Source organism: Salvelinus sp. IW2-2015, unplaced genomic scaffold, assembly GCF_002910315.2.
Source record: "Salvelinus sp. IW2-2015 unplaced genomic scaffold, ASM291031v2 Un_scaffold1850, whole genome shotgun sequence".
NCBI classification, from domain to species: Eukaryota; Metazoa; Chordata; class Actinopteri; order Salmoniformes; family Salmonidae; genus Salvelinus; species Salvelinus sp. IW2-2015.
The window spans coordinates 30,682-54,543 of record NW_019943215.1 but is presented as its reverse complement, the minus strand read 5'-3'; the positions used below and the strand labels follow the sequence as shown (position 1 = coordinate 54,543).

The window sequence follows — 23,862 nt, the reverse complement described above, 5'->3', positions numbered from 1 at the left end:
AGCTGGGCGCAACTTGGCTCTTAAGGAATCTTTGCTGCTGCCTTGACCCTCATGTGTCTCTCCTGTAGGACCCATGTTCTCCTGTAGGACCATGTTCTCCTGTAGACCCATGTTCTCCTGTAGACCCATTTCTCCTGTAGGACCATGTTCTCCTTAGAACCCATGTTCTCCTGTAGAACCCATGTTCTCCTGTAGGACCCATGTTTCCTGTAGGACCCATTTTCCTGTAGACCCATTTTTCCCTGTAGGACCCTATGTTCTCCTGTAGACCCTTGTTTCCTGTAGAACCCTATGTTCTCCTGTAAGGCCCTATGTTCTCCTGTAGGCCCTATGTTCTCCTGTAGGCCCCATTTTCTCCTGTAGCCCCATGTTCTCCTGTAGGCCCCATGTTCTCCTGTAGGCCCATGTTCATCCTGTAGCCCCATGTTCTCCTGTAGGCCCCATGTTCTCCTGTAGGCCCATGTTCTCCTGTAGGACCCATGTTCTCCTGTAGGACCCATGTTCTCCTGTAGAACCCTATGTTCTCCTGTAGGACCCAGTTCTCCTGTAGAACCCTATGTTCTCCTGTAGATTCCTATGTTCTCCTGTAGGCCCCATGTTCTCCTGTAGCCCCATGTTCTCCTGTTGGCCCCATGTTCTTCCTTGTAGGCCCCATGTTCTCCTGTATGCCCCATGTTCTCCTGTAGGCCCCATGTTCTCCTGTAGGCCCCATGTTTTCCTGTACCCCATTTCCTGTAGGCCCCATGTTCTCCTGTAGGCCCCATTTTCCTGTAGGCCCCATTTTCCTGTAGCCCCATGTTCTCCTGTAGGCCCCATTGTTCTCCTGTAGGCCCCATGTTCTCCTGGTAGGCCCCATGTTCTCCTGTAGGCCCCATGCTGTGCCTTCCTGTAGGCCCCATGTTCTCCTGTAGGCCCATTGTTCTCCTGTAGGCCCCATGTTCTCCTGTAAGCCCCATGTTCTCCTGTAGCCCCATGTTCTCTGTTAGGCCCATGTTCTCCTGTAGGCCCCATGTTTCTCCTGTTAGGCCCCATGTTCGCTCCCAGGGGGAGGAGCAACCCAGCTCCCAGGGGGAGGAGCAGCCCAGCTCCCAGGGGGAGGAGCAACTGCCAGGTGGGCAGATTCACTTAGAACAGAACCCACAACACCTGTTTTAGCTGCAATCGACATGTTTGAAAAGTGTTGCGTGAAAGTGACTTGTGGTGACTGTTTTGCATGAACCCACACCACACTGTAAGCATGAGCGAGGCCACAAATGATGTCCAGTAAGTGACTGCTGTCATATCGACACATTCATTATAATGGTATTATTGCTTTTGTGCTGATTTTCACTTCACAAACCGCTGATGTTTAGGCTACTGCTAGTTTTTTCATTGAGCGTCTTGCTCAACGTGCGCCTTGGTGGTTTGGGTATTTTTAGTCCAGTAGCGGTCGGTGCCGCTTTAAAATGAGGACAAATATTACATTTTTTTAATGGGCATTGTCTTATTTCTATTACAGCGTATTGGATGACTGTCATTCATATTCCATTCACCCAGCTCGATGTGACATTGACAGGTTTAGGTTACTACATGATACTCTAATGTTTCCTATACCCATCATGAGGTTGATACAACCTGGCCTATGAATGAAAGTTTACAACGTAGGTCTAGAGAAATTAGCGGAATCAAGTTGACAGATGGTAACACATTAAACGCCACCTTGCACACTTTTGCCTGCATCTAGCTGATCTAAGGTGTAATCATTAGTCCAACAGCAAATTCGGGTATGCTTCCGTTTAAGAAAAGTTTTTCAGAATCGACGGAATGAATGCACCCCTGATCTCACACAGTTCACTTTCATAACAGCCACATACAAACAGAATGTTCATTTTGCTCGTTGTATAATTCTTTCTTGCATCTACAAGCTCTCACCTTTTCGCTTTGCTTCTGGACTTCAGTGCATAACACATCAGCTTTCTGTGACCTTGTGGGAACCCCTCCAAGCCAAACCTTCATATCATAACCGCTACACACAGCCTACATCATTGTCAATATACACTACATTACCAAAAGTATGTGGACACCTGCTCATGGGTATTAATATTGAGTTGGTCCCACTTTACTGCTATAACAGCCTCCAGTCTTCTGGGAAGGCTTTTCACTAGATGTTGGAACATTGCTTCAGCGACTTGCTTCCATTCAGCCATGAGCATTAGTGAGGTCGGGCGGTTAGGCCTGGCTTGCAGTCGGCGTTCCAAGTCTTCCCAAAGGTGTTCATTGGGCTTGAGGTCAGGGCTCTGTGCAGGCCAGTCAAGTTCTTCCACACCCATCTCGACAAACCATTTATTTATTGACCTCGCTTTGTGCACGATGGCATTGTCATGTTGAAACAGGATCAGGCCTTCCCCAAACTGTTGCCACAAAGTTGGAAGCACAGAATCGTCTAGAATGTAATTGTATGTTGTATCATTAAGATTTCCCTTCATTGGAACTAAGGGGCCCGAACCATGAAAAACAGCCCCAGACCTTTATTCCTCCTCCACCAAACTTTACAGTTGGCTCTGCATTGGGTCAGGTAGTGTCAGGTAGTGCATGCGCCAAACTCAGATTTTTCTGTCGGACTGCCAGATGGTGAAGCGTGATTCATCACTCCAGATTTTGCGTTTCCACTGCTCCAGAGTCCAATGGCGGTGAGCTTTACATCACTCCAGCCGACACTTGGCATTGCGCATGGTGAGCTTAGGCTTGTGTGAGGATGCTCGGCCATGGAAACCCATTTCATGAAGCTCCCGACGAACAGTTCTTCTGCTGACGTTGCTTCCAGAGGCAGTTTGAAACTCGGTAGTGAGTGTTTCAACCGAGGACAGACGGTTTTTACACGCTAAGTGCTTCAGTACTTGGTGGTCCTGTTCTGTGAGCTTGTGTGGTCTACCACTTCGCTGCTGAGCCGTTGTTGCTCCTAGACGTTTCCACTTCTTCATAATAACAGCTCTTACAGTTGACCGGGGCAGCTCTTACAGTTGACCGGGGCAGCACTTACAGTTGACCGGGGCAGCACTTACAGTTGACCGGGGCAGCTCTAGTGGGGCAGTAATTTGATGACAATCTGACTTGTTAGAAAGGCCACGTTGAAAGTCACTGAGCTGTTCAATAAGGCCATTCTACTGCCAATGTTTGTTTATGGAGGTTGTATGGCTGGTTGCTTGATTTTATACACCTGTCAAACAGGTGTAGCTGAAATAGGTGAATCCACAAATTGAGGGGGTGATCACATACTTTTGTATATATATATATATATAGTGTAGCTACTCTAACGTGTTAGTAAATCCGCTGCAGTCATGCAGTACAGTCACAGTAAGCAGTTACACCGGCGGGCCCCGATGGCAATAAATTAATAAAACCAAAAGCTTACYGTGCCTTGGAAGAGTTCCAGTGTTGGATAGCCAGCTAACATAGCATCCGTCTTTGTTTGAACCAGGTGTCGGAGTAGGCTAAACTAGCTGCATAAAACAAAATATAGCTAGCTGTCTCATGCTTCTTCATTTTAAGAAATTAATTGAACTATTGTCTTTCTCTGAGTCAACTGCTCACCTCATGTTATGCAGTGTTAGCTAGCTGTAGCTTATGCTTTCAGTACTAGAATAATTCTCTGATCCTTTGATTGGGTGGACAACATGTCATTTCAAGCTGCAAGAGCTCTTGATAGGTTGGAAGACGTCCTCTGCAAGTTGTCATAAATACTGTGTAAGTCTATGGACGGGGGTGAGAAACACGAGCCTCCTAGGTTTTCTATTGAAGTCAATGTACCCAGAGGAGGACGGATAAAAGCTATCCTCCGCTATACCAATGTGCTACCACAGTGATGTTGAGGCTTCTGTAAACCTACGTTTCACTATTTTTGTTTTTATTAAATTCCCTGAGGATGGTCTTCCCTTCGTCCTCTGAGGAGCCTTCACTGGTTTTGTTATAAAAAAACTGTTCCAACGCATATGCTTTAGGCACTCGACAAGTACAATTTATTTTACACTTTTTCTCTTTTATTTTGCTCTTTCAAATATTTACATTTCATTTTCTAGTTTTACTTTGGAGCACTTGTGTCAAACTCATTCCACGGCGGGCCGAGTGCCTGCGGGATTTCACGCCTCCCTTTAACTTCATCAATCAAGGTCACTAATTAGAACTCCTCTCACCTGGTTGTCTAGGTTTTAATTGGAAGGGAAAAACCAGCAGACACTAAGCCCTCCATGGAATGAGTTGGAGACCCCTGCCTTAGACCTTAGTCCAACAAGGCTTTTCTAGTTGGTGGCTATCGGTACTCCTTGAAGTCTGACTATTTACATATGCAAATGATCATTTTGACTCATTGCGCTTTGAGGATGAAATGCTCAGTGTTTGTATTTTATGATATTTATCTCAAGGTACTGCTAGTGTAAAATATGCATATTTAGAAGTCAGGGACAGGTGGGTTCAGTTTATTTTTTAAAGTAAGTTATTGAAAACTGTCAGATTGACTGTCTTGGCGGTTCTAGTGCTAAGAACATGTTTCACTCCAACATCCAGCGGTCCAGAATGAGGTATTATTCCACTCATAGCCTGCTAGGCTCTGTAGCATCTGCTGTGATAAATAAGATACATGACGACTAAAGAAAATACACGTACTGCAACTTCATATCACAAAATTACGCAAATKAACCTATAGAACAATAAGTATGACAAGGCAATTGTATTTACATCGACTAGTATTTCAATTTTTCCCAACTATGTAAAAATAGCCTACATAAAACCAACAAATAAAAACATTGCAGGTTGAAAATATTCTGATAAACATAAATATCTTCTAAATCACATTGGCTATGCATGGCCTGTCTGCAAGGAACTTGAGACATTGTATTAACTTGGGCCTGCCCAGAGCTTGAGACATTGTATTAACTTGGGCCTGCCCAGAGCTTGAGACATTGTATTAACTTGGGCCTGCCCAGAGCTTGTGCTAGTGCACTAGCAACATTGTGTCAAATATTCTGCCCCCAGTTTCTGGCTCTGGACAGACACAGCTGTACGTTATTTGGATAAGAAGTAATCCGCCTGTTTCCACCGGGTCAGAGCATTACTTCCTGTTTCATGCGGAGTGGTCATGGAAAGGGAGAGATCTGGAAAGATGTTTCTAATGGGCTACGTTGAGGAACTCTTGTCATTCTCAACGGATGTAAAAATTGACTTTTTAACTTGTTGAAAAAATGACTTAATTCACCACCTCGAGTTTCTCGATCAAAATTCTAAAGGCACTCGCACATCTGAGCAATCTTTTTTGCAGGTGCCATGGTAACAGTTGAACAAGATGAAGGAAACCRCACTCAGTTCTTGATAGTATCACTGATCTTTAATAAGCTTTACGTATCGGCCTCCGGGCCTTCGTCAGAGCTTTACGTATCGGCCTCATGGCCTTCGTCAGAGCTTTACGTATCGGCCTCGGGGCCTTCGTCAGAGCTTTACGTATCGGCCTCGGGGCCTTCGTCAGAGCTTTACGTATCGGCCTTCGTCAGAGCTTTACTTATCGGCCTCGGGGCCTTCGTCAGAGCTTTACGTATCGGCCTTCGTCAGAGCTTTACGTATCGGCCTCCGGGCCTTCGTCAGAGCTTTACGTATCGGCCTCCGGGCCTTCGTCAGAGCTTTACGTGTCGGCCTTCGTCAGAGCTTTACGTATTGGCTTCACGGCCTTCGTCAGAGCTTTTGTGAGTTTTAAATTAGCACCCTGATGTAGACCTAGCCACACCCACATCCGTTCCACGCATCGAATGGGGTTGGAGGCGAAGGAAAAACACATGCTACCAAATATAACAATATGCATTTCATAAATATTARWGTGTGTAAATAAGACGTATTAAACACGTCTGTAAAACCACAGTGAGGACGTCAACCTACCGAGCAAGTTTTCATGAATCATTGGGTACATCGTACGAAAAACAGTAATCTGAAATGGGGGCATAATTCATGTTCAAATTCACAACATACATAGGCATTTCATTTAGACCTTTAGGAAATAATGTCTGGAGGGTGAGTTTCTCAATCAGAAATAGTATCGGATCCCGAGGTGGGCATTTCTATAGACCTACATTTTCGCGCAGGCCAGTTAGACTAGCACTACTTCTATGCGTAATCAGGTGCGTGTCCTTAAGATTGACAGGAGCGCTCCAAACAAGAGACAATTAATAAATAGACAACTCGTAAATGAACCGAAACCTGTTTCTCAGGTGTAGCCTAGGCTGTGCCCCCTAAACAACGTGTCCACTCCTACGATGACAACGGTAAGACTGGAATGATATATAGAATGCATTAACAGAAATGACTGTAACCAATGAAACATTGTAGATAAATGATGGTAATTAACGGTAAATGTAGGCTACTACTGGTGTGCCTTCCCTGTGGCCTTCAATGGATTAGTCCTCTCAGACGGGCGTGGATCGTGTGCCATAAATTAAAAATGACATTTTTGACCCCCAAAAAATTGACAAAATGGGGTCAGCCCTTGTCACTCACACTGACTGTTTTCTCTACAGCAACCCGCTCCCTCAGTACATCAGTCCAGCTCCACGCCCAGGGTAAGAGTCTACACACACTTTGAGATCGCTGCCCTGAGCTCGTGACGTCACACACCGTCTACTATATTTTCTTTGTCTGTGTGTGTCCAGTCCAGACTAAGAGTAAGAAGACATTGGCTAAACCTGGAGTGAAGAACATAGTTCTGGTGGAAGGAGTCAGAACACCTTTCCTCCTCTCAGGAACCACGTAAGGCTGGGAGCATAGGTTTGGGGTGGGAGGRGTTGAAAATGTGTCTTGTGTGTTCAAAATGTGTGTTTTTCCAGATATGCTGATCTGATGCCCCATGACCTTGCCAGAGCAGCGCTGCAGTAAGTCATCTCTGTTCTATACACATYATCTCACAACGCCTCTCCCCCATGTGACCTGCTCGTTCTGTGTATGTACTGATAGATGCTTAACATGAAAAATAAATGGATGTAATGTTTTTTTCTGTTCGTCGTTGGACCCCGGTAAGACTAGCTGTCGCTAATGGGGATCCTAATAAATGACATCTCTTAATACACACGTTCTCACTGGGGTGTMTGTGTAGGGGTCTGCTGCATAAAACCAGTCTCCCTAAGGATGCAGTAGATTACATCATCTATGGAACCGTCATCCAGGAGGTCAAGACCAGCAACGTGGCTAGAGAGGTACACATACGTTACACACACACACGTTATATACACACACTCCACCCCCTTCCCTGTCACACGTATTCAGAGTGAGTGTATGTGTTTTCCAGGCTTCATTGGGAGCAGGCTTCTCTGATAAGATCCCATCTCACACCGTCACCATGGCCTGCATCTCCTCCAACGTCGCTATGACAACAGGTACCAGTCTCTAATAATGACCACAGGTATCGGTCTGTGATTTTTTTATTTATTATGGATCCCCATTAGTTCCTGCCAAGGCAGCAGCTACTCTTCCTGGGGTATATTATGGATCCCCATTAGTTCCTGCCAAGGCAGCAGCTACTATTCCTGGGGTTTATTATGGATCCGCCCTTAAGTTTCTGCCAGGCAAGCAGCTACTCTTCCTGAGGTTTATTATGCATCCCATTAGTTCCTGTCAAGGCATCAGCTACTCTTCTGGGGTTTATTATGGATCCCCGTTAGTTCCTGCCAAGGCAGCAGCTACTCTTCCTGGGGTTTATTATGGATCCCCGTTAGTTCCTGCCAAGGCAGCAGCTACTCTTCCTGGGGTTTATTATGGATCCCCATTAGTTCCTGCCAAGACAGCAGCTACTCTTCCTGGGGTTTATTATGGATCCCCATTAGTTCCTGCAAAGGCAGCATACTCTTCCTGGGGTTTATTATGGATCCCCATTAGTTCCTGCCAAGGCAGCAGCTACTCTTCCTGAGGTTTATTATGCATCCCATTAGTTCCTGCCAAGGCAGCAGCTACTCTCCTGGGGTTTATTATGGATCCCCATTAGTTCCTGCCAAGTCAGCAGCTACTCTTCCTGGGGTTTATTATGGGTCACCATTAGTTCCTGCCCAAGTCAGCAGCTACTCTTCCTGGGGTTTATTATGCATCCCCATTAGTTCCTGCCAAGGCAGCAGCTACTCTTCCTGGGGTTTATTATGGATCCCCATTAGTTCCTGCCAAGGCAGCAGCTACTCTTCCTGGGGTCCAGCAACATTTAGGCAGATATACATTATAATACTTTCATAACAGATTTCATAATGCATTGTGTACCCTCAGGCATCTACTCTACTACCACATATCTACAACACAAGATCTGTTGGACTATTGGATGTTCTTATAGGCGCTTTAGTATTGCCAGTGTAACAGTATAGCTTCCGTCCCTCGCCCCTACCTGGGCTCGAACCAGGAACATATCGACAACATCCACCCTCGAAGCAGCGTTAAATCGCTCCACAAAAGCCGCGGCCCTTGCAGAGCAAGGGGAATAACTACTCCCAAGTCTCAGAGCGAGTGACGTTTGAAATGCTATWAGCGCGCACCCCGTCAACTAGCTAGCCATTTCACATCGGTTACACCAGACATTAGGCTGATAGGCTTGAAGTCATAAACAGCGCTGTGCTTGCGAAGAGCTGCTGGCAAAACGCAGGAAAGTGCTGTTTGAATGAATGCTTACAAGCCTGCTGGTGCCCATCATCGCTCAGGCAGACTGCTCTATCAAATCACAGACTTAGTTATAACATAACACACAGAAATACGAGCCTTAGGTCATTAATATGGTCAAATCCGGAAACTATCATTTCGAAAACAAAACGTTTATTTCAGTGTAATATGGAACAGTTCGGTATTTTATCCAACGGGTGGCATCCCTAAGTCTAAATATTCCTGTTACATTGCACAACCTTCAATGTTATGTCATAATTACGTAAAATTCTGGCAAATTAGTTTGCAATGAGCCAGGTGGCCCAAACTGTTTCATATACCCTGACTCTGCGTGCAATGAACGCAAGAGAAGTGACACAATTTCACCTGGTTAATATTGCCTGCTAACCTGGATTTCTTTTAGCTAAATATGCAGGTTTAAAAATATATATACTTCTGTGTATTGATTTTAAGAAAGGCATTGATGTTTATGTTTAGGTACAGTCGTCCAACGATTGTGCTTTTTTCGCGCTTTTGTTAAATCATCCCCCAGGACACGCTAGATACACTAGTAATATCATCAACCATGTGTAGTTAACTAGTGATTATGATTGATTGTTTTTTATAAGATAAGTTTAATGCTAGCTAGCAACTTACCTTGGCTTCTACTGCATTCGCGTAGCAGGCGGGCTCCTCGTGGAGTGCAATGTAATCAGGTGGTTAGAGCGTTGGACTAGTTAACTGTAAGGTTGCAAGATTGRATCCCCCGAGCTGACAAGGTGAAAATCTGTCGTTCTGCCCCTGAACAAGGCAGTTAACCCACCGTTCCTAGGCCGTCATTGAAAATAAGAATGTGTTCTTAACTGACTTGCCTAGTTAAATAAAGTTATATATTGGCAAAATCGGCGCCCCAAAAATACCGATTTCCGATTGTTATGCAAACTTGAAATCGGCCCTAATTATTCAGCCATTCCGATTAATCGGTAAACCTCTAGAAGAGACCTCTGGTGGCATGTCTTGTGGAGTATACATGGGAGTTTGAGATGTGCCAGTAGTTCAAACAGACAGCTCAGTGCTTTCAACATGTCAATACCTTTCACAAATAACAAGTAGTGATGAAGTCAATCTCTCCTGGCTGAAAGTGGAGGAGAGATTGACATGCGTATTATTAATATTGGCTCTGTACATCCAAGGACCAGCCGTGCTGCCCTGTTCTGAGCCAGTTATAATTTTCCTGAGTCCCTTTTTGTGGCACCTGACCACACGACTGAACAGTATGTGTCAAAATTAGGGCCTGTAGGACCTGCCTTGTTGACAGTGCTGTTAAGAAGGTAGAGTAGCGCTTTATTATGGACAGACTTCTCCCCATCTTAGCTCCTGTTGTGTCTATGGTTTGACCATGACAGGTTACAATCCAGGGTTACTCCAAGCATTTATTACAAGATTTAGTTGAGGCTTAATGAAATGATTTGTCCCAAATGCAATGCTTTTAGTTYAAGAAATATTTAGGCCTAACTTATTTCTTGCCACCCACTCAAACTAACTGCAGCTCTTTGTTGACTGTTGCAGTCATTTCAGAAGCTGACGTGTTTCGTCATCCGCGTACATGGACACTGGCTCATAGCCTGTCGTTAGTAAAGATTGAGAAAAGGGGCTTAGACAGCTACCTTGGGGAATTCCTGATTCTACCTGGATTATGTTGGAGCGGCTTCCATTAAATAACACCCTCTGTGTTCTGTTAGACAGGTAACTGTTTATCCACATTATAGCAGGGGGTGTAAAGCCATACGTTTTTCCAGCAGCAGACCTGATCTATGTCAAACTGCACTGAAGTCTAACAAAACAGCCCCCACAATATTTTTTATCATCAGTCATTTGTGTAAGTGCTTGTTGAATGTCCTTCCCTATAAGAGTGCTGAACGTCTGTCAATTTGTTTACAGTAAAATAGCATTGTGCCTAGTCAAAACACTTCTACAAAGGGTTGGTAACAGGCTGATTGGTTGGCTATTTGAGACAGTAAAGGGGGCTTTACTATTCTTAGGTAGTGGAATGACTTTAGGGCACATGCTTTCTCGTAGGCTTGAATTGAAGATGTTGCAAATAGGAGTGGCAATATCGTCTGCTATTATCCTCAGTCATTTTCCATCCAGATTGTCAGATCCCTTGTCATTGCTGATGGACAACAATACATGTTTCTTCCACAYTCATTTTACAGAATTCAAAATTACAATTCTGGTCTTTCATAATTTGTTCGGATGTGTAGTGTCGGCGTTTGTTGCTGTCGTGCTTATCTTGCCATTTGGCATGTAAAAAACACTTCAGCGAGCAGGCCTTTCTAATCGACCTGGCCCTGGTATCCTGGAAGGATATTGACCTCATTCCGTCAGTAGAGGATGCCTGGTTGCTCTTTAAAAGTGCTTTCCTCACCATCTTAAATAAGCCCCATTTAAACAATGTAGAACTAAGAACAGATATAGCCCTTGGTTCACCCCAGACCTGACTGCCCTTGACCAGCACAAAAACATCCTGTGGTGTTCTGCATTAGCATCGATTAGCCCCCGCGATATGCAACTTTTYGGGGAAGTCAGGAACCAATATACACAGGCAGTTAGGAAAGCTAAGGCTAGCTTTTTCGAACAGAAATTTGCATCCTGTAGCACTAATTCCAAAAAGTTCTGTGACACTAAAGTCCATGGAGAATAAGAGCACCTCCTCCCAGCTGGCCACTGCACTGAGGCTAGGAAACACTCACCACCGATAAATCTACGATAATCGCAAATTTCAATAAGCATTTCTCTACGGCTGGCCATGCTTTCCTCCTGGCTACCCCTACCCCGGCCAACATCTCAGCACCCCCAGCAGCAACTCGCCCAATCTTCCCCCGCTTCTCCTTCACCAAAATCCAGACAGCTGATGTTCTGGAAGAGCTGCAAAATCTGGACCCCCACAAATCAGCCTGGCTAKACAATTTGGACCCTCTCTTTCTAAAATTATCCGCAGAAATTGTTGAAACGCCTATTCAACCCCTTTTTCGTATCGTCTGAGATCCCCAAAGATTGGAAAGCTGCTGCGGTCATCCCCCTCTTCAAAGGGGGAGACACTCTAGACCCAAACTATTATAGACCTATATCTATCCTGCCCTGCCTTAACTTTCCTTTAGAAGATTTTAGCAACAGATCACCGACCATTTGAAATTCCACCATGCCTTCTCCAATCACATCGGCAATCTGTTTTCGGATCTGGTCACGGGTGCACCTCAGCAAAGCTCAAGGTCCAAAACCGTCATCGATAAAAGACAGTACWGTGCGGCTGTCTTCATCGACCTGGCCAAGGTTTTCGACTTGCAATCTGGTTTCAGAGCTGGTCATGGGTGCACCTCAGCCACGCTCAAGGTCCTAAACGATATCTATAAGACTGTGCAGCCGTATTCATCGACCTGGCCAAGGCTTTCGACTCTGTCAATCACCATATTCTTATCGGCAGACTCAACAGCCATGGTTTCTCAAATGACTGCCTCGCCTGGTTCACCAACTACTTCTCAGACAGAGTTCAGTGTGTCAAATTGGAGGGCCTGTTGTCCGGACCTCTGGCAGTCTCTATGGGGGTGCCACAGGGTTCAATACTCGGGCAGACTTTTTTCTCTGTATACATCAATGATGTCGCTCTTGCTGCTGGTGATTCCTTGAGCCATCTCTACGCAGACGACACCATTCTGTATACATCTGGCCCTTCTTTGGACACTATGTTAACAAACCTCCAAACGAGCTTCAATGCCATACAACTCTCCTTCCGTGGCCTCCAACTGCTCTTAAATGCAAGTAAACCTAAATGCATGCTTTTCAACCGATCGCTGCCCGCACCCTCCCGCCCGACTAGCATCACTACTCTGGACGGTTCTGACTGATGTGGACAACTACAAATACCTAGGTGTCTGGTTAGACTGTAAACTCTCCTTCCATACTCACATTAGGCATCTCCAATCCAAAATTAAATCTAGAATCGGCTTCCTATTTCACAAAAAAGCTTCCTTCACTCATGCTGCCAACATACCCTTGTAAAACTGACTATCCTACCGATCCAGAGAGCACGGCGGAGGTGGTCCAGGAAGTGCCCAGGCAGTTGATTGACTAGGACAGGGAGAGGTAGCTGGAGAGGCATCCACTGCCATAGATGGAATACCCAAGTCCCCTGGCAAAGACAGCTGGTACAGGGGCTCAAAGTGATTACATGATGGCCACAGGTACCGGTCTGTATTGATGGCCACATACTAGTCTGTGTTGTGTGGCTGATCACAGCAGGCCAGTGTGATACTATAGTAACTGTGTGGCTGATCACATCAGGCCAGTGTGATACTATAGTAACTGTGTGTGTGTTGTAGGTGTGGGGCTGATCACAGCAGGCCAGTGTGATACTATAGTAACTGTGTGTGTGTGTGTTGTAGGTGTGGGGCTGATCACATCAGGCCAGTGTGATACTATAGTTGCTGGAGGGGTGGAGTTTATGTCGGACGTTCCTATTCGTCACAGCAGGAAGATGAGGAAGACCATGTTGGCTCTGAACAGAGCGAAGACCCTCGGACAACGCCTCAGCCTTATAGGCTCTATCAGGATGGCTCATCTCACACCCGAGGTGTGTTATGTATATCACGTGTCTACAACTTCAGGAAATTAATTTGTGACTGTTTTTCATTTGTGTATATGTGTATTTTATACAGAGCCTTCGGAAAGTATTCAGACCCCTTGACTTTCTCCACATTTTGTTACGTTAAAGCCTTAATCTAAAATTGATTAAATAAATAAAAATCCTCAGCGATCTACACACAATACCCCATAATAACAAGTGTGAACAKGTTTAGACATTTCTGTAAATGTATTAAAGATAAAAACGGATCCTTATTTACATAAGTATTCAGACCCTTTGCTATGAGATGTGAAATTGAGCTCAGGTGCATCCTGTTTCCATTGATCATCCTTGAGATATTTCTACAACTTGATTGGAGTCCACCTGTGGTAAATTCAATTGATTGGACATGATTTGGAAAAGCACACACCTGTCTAGATAAGGTCCCACAGTTGACAGTGCATGTCAGAGCAAAAACCAAGCCATGAGGTCGAAGGAATTGTCCATAGAGCTCCGACACAGGATTGTGTCGAGGCACAGATCTGGGGAAGGGTACCAATAAGTTCTGCTGCATTGAAGGTCCCCAAGAACAGTGTCCTCCATCAATCTTAAATGGAAGAAGTTTGGAATCACTAAGGCTCAGGGAGGTGACCAAGAATCCGATGGTCACTCTGACAGAGCTCCAAAGTTCCTCTGTGGAAATGGGAGAACCTTCCAGAAGGACAACCATCTCTGCAGCACTTCAACAATCAGGCCTTTATGGTAGAGTGGCCAGATGGCAGCCACTCCTCAGTAAAAGGCACATGACAGCCTGCTTGGATCATGAGGAACTGTGGTCTGATGAAACCAAAATGTAACTCTTTGGCCTGAATGCCAAGCGTCACTTGTAGGAAACCTTGCACCATCCCTACGGTGAAGCATGGTGTTGGCAGCGTCATGCTGTGGGGATGTTTTGTAGCGGAAGGGACTGGGAGACTAGTCAGGATCAAGGGAAAGATGAACAGAGCATAGTACAGAGAGATCCTTGATGAAAACCTGCTCAGGACGTCAGACTGGGGCGAGGTTCACCTTCCAACAGGACAACGACCCTAAGCACACAGCCAAGACAACGCAGGAGTCTCTGAATGTCCTTGAGTGTCCCAGCCAGAGCCCGGACTTGAATCTGATCGAACAWCTCTGGAGMGACCTGAAAATAGCTGTGCAGCGACGCTCCMCATCCAACCTGACAGAGCTTCAGAGGATCTGCAGAGAAGAATGGGAGAAACTCCCCAAATACAGGTGTGCCAAGCTTGTCACGTCATACCAAGACTCGAGGCTGTATCGCTGCCTAAGGTGCTTCAACAAAGTACTCAGTAAAGGGTCTGAATACTTATGTAAATGTGATATTTCAGTTTTGTAGTTTTATTTAAGGCTGTAACTTAACAAAGTGGAAAACGTCAAGGGGTTTGAATACTTCCTGAAGGCGCTGTACAGTGTTTTTATATAATGTGTGTGTTTAGCTGCCTGCGGTAGCAGAGTTTTCCACGGCAGAGACGATGGGTCACAGTGCGGACCGTCTTGCGGCGGCGTTCGGAGTGACCCGGCTGGAGCAGGATGAGTTCGCTCTACGATCACACACACTAGCCAAACGGGCTCAGGATGCAGGACTCCTCAGTGACGTCATCAGCTTCAAGGTGCCAGGTAAGGTGCCACACACTAGCCAAACGGGCTCAGGATGCAGGACTCCTCAGTGACGTCATCAGCTTCAAGGTGCCAGGTAACCATGGTGACACATGGTGGTTTTAGGGTGTTGGAGAGACTAGTGACCAGTGGGTTAGTTAGTCCATGCCAGTGGTTACCAACCTGGGGCATGTTAAAATGCACATGGGGCAATTTCTAAATGGGGGGATTGGTGGTGGTGGGGGTGATGATGTTGATGATGAGGGAAGGGGGGACCTAAGTGAAAACGTTTGGCAACCCCTGCATCAAACAGAGCATTCTATGACTGCTTTGATGATCACAAATATTGTTTGTGTGTAGGTCGTGACATGGTCACCAAGGACAACGGGATCCGGCCATCCTCCATGGAACAGCTGGCCAAACTGAAACCTGCCTTTATCAAACCTCATGGCACTGTTACTGCTGCTAACTCTTCCTTTCTGGTACACACACACACACAGAACTGTTACTGCTGCTAACTCTTCCTTTCTGGTACACACACACACACACATATATATATACACACACACACACACACAGCACTGTTACTCAACACCTCAAATGACTGAGTTTAAATTGTGTTCCTCAGACGGACGGTGCATCAGCTGTCCTCATCATGTCAGAAGAGAAAGCCCTGGCCATGGGATACAAGCCCAAAGCCTACCTCAGGTACTGTAATACTGTATTAGTACTCTTATACTTCACTATACTACATAAACGTATCTGCAGTGTAGTCGTGTGTTGTTTATCTGCTGTGTGTGTTCTACAGAGACTTTGTGTTCGTGTCTCAGGACCCCAAAGACCAGCTGCTGCTTGGGTGAGTTACCCGGACATACAGTAGACCTGAACTTTAACCCAGCTATATTAGCTCTATGGTCTATATAACCTTAGAGGAGGATGATGACGAGGTCATGAGTTTGTTTCTCCTCTTCAGGCCAGCATATGGAACCCCGAAAGTTCTGGCACGTGCAGGGTTGACTATGGATGACATCGATGTCTTCGAGTTCCATGAGGCCTTTGCCGTGAGTAACTCTGTCGTGTGTGTGTGTGTGTGTGTGCGTATTCTACATGTTGGCTCTCCTTTGTGGAGCTCAGTATAAGTTCCAGTTCCTCAGTGTCCACATCACTAAGGACTTGACATGGTCCCCGCACACCAACTCAGTCATGAAGATGGCATGGCAGCGCCTCTTCTCCCTCAGGAGGTTAAAGATTTGGCATGGACCCTCAGATCCTCCAGCTACACCGTCGAGAGCATCTTGACTGACTGCATCACCCCTTGGTATGGCAAATGCACCGGTCCTGAATGGCAGGAACCTCAACCCCAGTGATGTACTGGGCAGAACGAACTACCCTCTGTAGCGCCTCAAGGTCAAATGCTGAGAGTTGCCATACCAGGCGGCGATGCAACTGGTCAGGATGCTCTCGATGGTGCAGCTGTAGAACTTTTTGAGGATCTGGGGACCCATGCCAAATCTTTTCAGTCTCCTGAGGGGGAAAATATGTTGTCGTGCCCTCTTCACGACTGTCTTGGTGTGTTTGGACCATGACAGTTCGTTGGTGATGTGGACACTAAGGAACTTAACTCTCGACCCGCTCCACTACAGTCCCGTCAATGTTAATGGGTGCCTGTTCGGCCCGCCTTTAACTGAAGTCCATGATCAGCTTCTTTCGTCTTGCCCAGAACATCTTAATGGTACCAGAACTAGCTGTACTGACCCTACACCCACACACTACTTTCTATACACACTACACTGTCACTCCCTCTCTCTCACACTACTTTCTATACACACTACACTGTCACTCCCTCTCTCTACCTACTTTCTATACACACTACACTGTCACTCCCTCTCTCTCACACTACTTTCTATACACACTACACTGTCACTCCCTCTCTCTCACACTACTTTCTATACACACTACACTGTCACTCCTCTCTCTCACACACTACTTTCTATACCACTACAACTGTCACTCCTCTCTCACACACTACTTTCTATACACACTACACTTACTCCCTCTTCACACACTACTTTCTATAACACACTACACTGTCACTCCCTCTCTCACACACTACTTTCTATACACACTACACTGTCACTCCTCTCTCACACACCACTTTCTATCACACTACACTGTCACTCCCTCACACATTCTCACAAACACATACGTGCATGTGACCAGTACAATTTGATTTGACACACTTTCACACTATTCATATGCTGTTCTTTATTTGACTCTTATCTATCCTGATGCCTAGTCACTTTACCCTGCTTCATGTACAATACTACCTCAATACCTTATTATGAGGTGTGTGCAAAGCTGTCATCAAGGCAAATGGTGGCTACTTTGAGAATCTCAAGTATAAAGTATATTTGAATTTAACACTTTTTTTGGTTACTACATGATTCCTACAATGTAGAAAATAGTAAAAATAAGGAAAACCCTTGAATGAGTAGATGTTCTAAAACTTTGGACTGGTACTGTAGCTCCCCTTGATCTGGTTTTGGGTTAGGGTTGGCTTTAGAAGCTTCTGATAGGCTAATTGACATCATGAGTCAATTGGAGGTGTAGCTGTGGATGTATTTCAAGGTCTACCTTCAAACTCAGTGCCTCTTTGCTTGACATCATGGGAAAATCAAAAGAAATCAGCCAAGACCTCTGGGGGAAAAAATTGTAGACCTCCACAAGTCTGGTTAATCCTTGGGAGCAATTTCCAAACGCCTGAAGGTACACGTTCATCTGTACAAACATGGTACGCGATGATAAAACACCATGGGACCACGCAGCCGTCATACCGCTCAGGAAGGAGACACAATCTGTCTCCTAGAGATGAACGTACTTTGGTGTGCAAATCAATCCCAGAACAACAGCGAAGGACCTTGTGAAGATGCTGGAGGAACAAGGCACAAAAGTATCTATATCCACAGTAAAACAAGTCCTATATCGACATAACCTGAAAGGCGCTCAGCAAGGAAGAAGCCACTGCACATGGGGACAAAGATCGTACTTTTTGGAGAAATGTCCTCTGGTCTGATGAAACAAAAGTAGAATGTTTGGCCATAATGACCATCGTTATGTTGGGAGGAAAAAGGGGGAGGCTTGCAAGCTGAAGAACACCATCCCAACCGTGAAGCACGGGGGTGGAGCATCATGTTTGGGGGTGCTTTGCTGCAGGAGGGACTGTGCACTTCACAAAATAGATGGCATCATGAGGAAGTAAAATTATGTGGATATATTGAAGTTAAAGCTTGGTCGCAAATGGGTCTGCCAAATGGACAATGACCCCAAGCATACTTTCAAAGTTGTGGCAAAATCGCGTAAGGACAACAAAGTCAAGGTATTGGAGTGGCCATCACAAAGCCTTGACCTCAATCGAATAGAACATTTGTGAGAAGAACTGAAAAAGCATGTGTGAGCAAGGAGGCCTACAAACCTGACTCAGTTACACCAGCTCTGTCAGTAGGAATGGGCCAAAAATCACTTATTGTGGGAAGCTTGTGGAAGGCTACCCAAAACGTTTGACCCAAGTTAAACAATTTAAAGGCAATGCTACCAAATACTAATTGAGTGTATGTAAACTTCTGATCCACTGGGAATGTGACTAAATATATCAAAGCTGAAATGAATCATTCTCCCTATTATTCTGACATTTCACATTCTTAAATAAAGTGGTGATCCTAACTGACCTAAGACAGGGAATTTTTACTAGGATTAATTGTCAGGAATTGCGAAACCTGAGTTTAAATGTATTTGGCTAAGGTGTATGTAAACTTCCTGCTTCAACTGTAGGTCCATTCTTGTGTATTTTATATTATTATTGTTGAACTCTGACCTAAAAGTTTAAGCATTTTTCTGTTAAGTCTGTTGTATTCGGGGTGAAATTCGATTGGATTTAGATGTTTAGATTTGACACGTACTGATTGTGTGATATTATTGAGTTCACTGCTCTGTTCTATACCAGGACTCAATGTTTCCCCTCTTATCTATAGTAACACTGCTGTGTGTTTGTTAACAGGGCCAGATCATGGCTAACCTGAAAGCGTTGGATTCAGACTGGTTTGCACAGACCTACATGGGACGGAAGGCCAAGGTAAAATATTAACTATATATACTCAGGAAAAAAAGAAACGTTTCTTTTTCAGGACCATGTCTTTCAAAGAGAATTTTAAAAAATCCAAATGACTTCACAGATCTCCATTGTAAAAGGTTTAAACACCTGTTTCCCATGCTTGTTCAATGAACCATAAACAATTAATGAACATGCACCTGTGGAACGGTCATTAAGACACTAACAGCTTACAGACGGTAGGCAATTAAGGTCACAGTTACGAAAACATAGGACACTAAAGATGCTTTTCTACTGACTCTGAAAAACACCACCAGAAAGATGCCCAGGGTCCCTGCTCATCTGCGTGAACGTGCCTTAGGCATGCTGCAAGGAAGCATGAGGACTGCAGATGTGGCTAGGGCAATAAWTTGCACTGTCCGTACTGTGAGACGCCTAAGACAGTGCTACAGGGAGACAGGATGGACARCTGATTGTCCTCGCAGTGGCAGACCACGTGTAACAACACCTGCACAGGATCGGTACATCTGAACATCACTCCTGCGGGACAGGTACAGGATGGCAACAACAACTGCCAGAGTTTCACCAGAAACGCACAATCCCTCCATCAGTGCTCAGACTGTCTGCAATAGGCTGAGAGAGGCTGGACTGAGGGCTTGTTGGCCTGTTGTAAGGCAAGTCCTCACCAGACATCACCGGCAACAACGTCGCCTATGGGCACAAACCCACCGTCGCTGGACCAGACAGGACTGGCAAAAARTGCTCTTCACTGACGAGTCGCGGTTATGTCTCACCAGGGGTGATGGTCGGATTCGYGTTTATCGTYGAAGGAATGAGCKTKACACCGAGGCCTGTACTCTGGAGCGKGATCGATTTGGAGGGGTGGTGTGTCACAGCATCATCGGACTGAGCTTGTTGTCATTGCAGACGATCTCAACGCTGTGTGTTACAGGGAAGACATCCTCCTCCCTCATGTGGTACCCTTCCTGCAGGCTCATCCTGACATGACCCTCCAGCATGACAATGCCACCAGCCATACTGCTCGTTCAGTGCGTGATAGGACAGGAATGTCAGTGTTCTGCCATGGCCAGCGAAGAGCCCGGATCTCAATCCCATAGAGCACGTCTGGGACCTGTTGGATCGGAKGGTGAGGGCTACGGCCATTCCCCCCAGAAATGTTCGGCAACTTGCCGGTGCCTTGGTGGAAGAGTGGGGTAACATCTCACAGCAAGAACTGGCTAATCTGGTGCAGTCCATGAGGAGACGCACTGCAGTACTTAATGCAGCTGGTGGCCACACCAGACTGTTACTTTTGATTTTGACCCCCCCTTTGTTCAGAGACACATTATTCCATTTCTGTTAGTCACATGTCTGTGGAACTTGTTCAGTTTGTCAGTTGTTGAATCTTGTGTTCGTACAAATGTTAAGTTTGCTGAAAATAAACGCAGTTGACAGTGAGGATGTTTATTTATTTGCTGAGTTTACAAGGTAGGAAATATAGTGGGTTTCAGAGTTGTTTCTGCCTCATCCACGTTCTGTTTACAACAGGTTTTCCCCATTCCTAATCTCTGTTAACCCACAACTAAAGCCTTGTGTAATTGGTCAAATGCTCAATTAAGTTCAGGGTACATGTGTGTTAGACTTTCCGGAAGATCTGCTTTATAGTCCTGAAAGTATCACTCAAAAGCCCAAACCATCCTGATAATCACACACTACATATCTGTGCAGCACGGCATTGCTTTCTCTCTGCTGTGTTTTCATCTCGYCAGCTGTCACTCAAATGGCAGGCGGCTGAAGCTCATTGGCTGGAACTCTAGTTGCTAAGGCGTTTGCTCACATGGGGAAAACTTAGGAAAAATTGTGCTGCACAGCTTCAAGATAAGTTGGCCACAAAATCCCTAGTTTGAAACCAATTGAGGTAAAACAGTAATTTTGCTCATAGATTATGCATGATGACAAATCCAGCCCAAAGCGGGAGGGTTAAATGCGTCGTTGGCAAAGTTACAGAGTGTTTAAGAGAAGAGATCGAAACTGGAACAAAGAGCTCCACCCTTTCTTTGCATGTTAGGGGCCGAGTGTCCCCTCCACTTCCAAAATTCGAAAGATGCGAACACCTGTGAAATGGTGATCTGTCCTAAGAAGTAGAAATAATGCTGTTCATTATCTCACGACTAACCCTGTGAAATGTGATCTGTTCATTATCTCACGACTAACCCTGTGGAATGGTGATCTGTTCATTATCTCACGACTAACCCTGTGGAATGGTGATCTGTTCATTCACTCACGACTAACCCTGTGGAATGGGGATCTGTTTCATTATCTCACGACTAACCCTGTGGAAATGGGATCTGTTCATTATCTCACGACTAACCCTGTGGAATGGGGATCTGTTCATTATCTCACGACTAACCTGTGGAATGGTGATCTGTTCATTATCTCACGACTAACCCTGTGAAATGGGATCTGTTCATTATCTCACGACTAACCCTGTGAAATGGGATCTGTTCATTATCTCACGACTAACCCTGTGAAATGGGATCTGTTCATTATCTCACGACTAACCCTGTGAAATGGGGATCTGTTCATTATCTCACGACTAACCCTGTGAAATGGGATCTGTTCATTATCTCACGACTAACCCTGTGAAATGGTCTGTTCATTATCTCACGACTAACCCTGTGAAATGGTGATCTGTTCATTATCTCAGACTAACCCTGTGAAATGGTGATCTGTTCATTATCTCACGACTAACCCTGTGAAATGGTGATCTGTTCATTATCTCACGACTAACCCTGTGAAATGGGGATCTGTTCATTATCTCACGACTAACCTTGTGGAATGGGGATCTGTTCATTATCTCACGACTAACCCTGTGGAAATGGTGATCTGTTCATTATCTCACGACTAACCCTGTGAAAATGGTGATCTGTTCATTATCTCACGACTAACCCTGTGAAATGGTGATCTGTTCATTATCTCACGACTAACCCTGTGGAATGGTGATCTGTTCATTATCTCACGACTAACCCTGTGGAATGGTGATCTGTTCATTATCTCACGACTAACCCTGTGGAATGGTGATCTGTTAATTATCTCACGACTAACCCTGGTGGAATGGTGATCTGTTTCATTATCTCACGACTAACCCTGTGGAATGGTGATCTGTTCATTATCTCACGACTAACCCTGTGGAATGGTGATCTGTTCATTATCTAACGACTAACCCTGTGGAATGGTGATCTTTTCATTATGTCCCGTTGTATCATGCCAGATCTACAGTACCATTGGTTTCCATAGTCTGTCCAGCAGAGATGTTCCTTCCCCTAACTCTGCTGACTGTGTGATTAGGTGGGGGCCCCTGCCATGGAGAAGTTTAACCTGTGGGGGGGCAGTCTGTCTCTTGGTCATCCGTTTGGAGCCACCGGCTGCCGTCTGGTAACCACGGTAGCACACCGTCTGCAGAAGGAGGGGGGCCAGTATGGACTGGTGGCTGCATGTGCTGCGGGTGGACAGGTAACACACTTTCACACTACACCAACACACGCTTCCAGTTAATTCAATGTAATGGACAGTAAAGTCATCGTACCTGTGTGTTTCAGGGCCATGCGATGGTGATCGAAGCATACCCACAGTAGAACAGGATTCTGGGAGGACTGAGATGATGCAGGAGAAGACTGTACACATACAGAGTGGAATAACACCCACATTATCAGATTGTACATACTAACACCACTGTGCCTGGTTGGGTTAGGGCATGTGTTTGTGTGGAGGAGAGTGGGTGTAAATTATAGCAGAGTTTTAGGTTGCCTTGCTGTTAGGGTACAACACTGCTGTAGCATTCACACAGCCAGTAATGTAACAGTGGGGTGTTCTCCATAGTCTGTGGCCTCATTTCCTCTCCTCATGAAAGGAAGTTCTTAGTCGGCATCACGGTGGACAACTACCATCAGCTGTGTTCTTATCAGATGGAGGAGAAGCCATTAGACTTTGAGATGCACCCTGATCAGATCAACATGATATGTTTTTGTTTTCTTACAAATTAATGTGTTATTACAATGATTTAATTAAAAAATAGAACTAGTCTACAGCTTCCCATAATAGATTAGTCATTTATTTTCTGTGTTTGTAAAATTGTAACCTCCATTACCATGAAAAAGTTTGACATCTAAAGCAACATTTTCTTCATAGAAGGTTGTTGTGCTGTAACAAGCCTAAAGCTTCTGTTCTGGTTAGCAGCTGTCTGTTGATCACACCTGTRGAATGGAGGAATCCACACATCTCCCGTGCCATGCATCATGAGCTCTCCTTTCTGGGGTGGCTTCAACACCTTCCCGTCGGTAAATCCCATCACGCCTCCATTCTGCTCCTCCCACCTACAKGCAGAAACTTTAAACAGGAAGCACCCGTGGACTGTCCAACGTTGGTCTGACCAATCAGCTATGCTTCAAGTAACTGCTCTCTGAAAGATTCTAAAAAGAGGCCATTTATTTGGGGCCCTGTAACGTCTCTGGGCCACGGCTGTGAAATCCAGCAGGCTACTGGCTTCAGACTACTAGCTCTGTTGGCAGAGTTTTATAGTTTACTTTGACATCTTTTGGAAAGCGAAAATGCTCTACARGAATGAAGGAGTCCATCCAAATGAATTTGGCTCCTGGACACTGTTCGTGCATATTTCAAGSCTGCGTTGAGACAATATCTTATCAGTGACCCCAGCTCAGATAGTCCCTACCATTGTGTCGCTGTGTGTTCGTAGTGCAGCAGCAAATGTACACTGAAATAAAKACCCRCATCAGCTGAAATTAAAGATCCCATAAATGTTCYATGCTCACGAAGATAATTTCTCTGAAATGTTTTC

The 23,862-nt window shown here is 45.2% G+C and overlaps 1 protein-coding gene across 1 annotated transcript in view; it reads left to right on the top strand.

Annotated features, from left to right (window-relative positions):
• Positions 1-23,088, top strand: part of hadhb (hydroxyacyl-CoA dehydrogenase trifunctional multienzyme complex subunit beta) — a 25,196-nt gene extending 2,108 nt beyond the window's left edge. The window contains exons 3-16 of the mRNA XM_024139602.2: positions 6,534-6,575; positions 6,666-6,762; positions 6,840-6,884; positions 7,106-7,205; positions 7,298-7,385; positions 13,065-13,252; positions 14,743-14,923; positions 15,263-15,384; positions 15,531-15,610; positions 15,711-15,758; positions 15,876-15,963; positions 18,957-19,031; positions 22,356-22,520; positions 22,607-23,088. Of these exons, the coding sequence (XP_023995370.1) occupies positions 6,534-6,575; positions 6,666-6,762; positions 6,840-6,884; positions 7,106-7,205; positions 7,298-7,385; positions 13,065-13,252; positions 14,743-14,923; positions 15,263-15,384; positions 15,531-15,610; positions 15,711-15,758; positions 15,876-15,963; positions 18,957-19,031; positions 22,356-22,520; positions 22,607-22,642 (1,355 nt within the window). The 3' untranslated portion in view covers positions 22,643-23,088. The remainder of the gene's footprint in view (positions 1-6,533; positions 6,576-6,665; positions 6,763-6,839; positions 6,885-7,105; positions 7,206-7,297; positions 7,386-13,064; positions 13,253-14,742; positions 14,924-15,262; positions 15,385-15,530; positions 15,611-15,710; positions 15,759-15,875; positions 15,964-18,956; positions 19,032-22,355; positions 22,521-22,606) is intronic.
• The last annotated feature ends 774 nt before the right edge of the window (positions 23,089-23,862 follow it).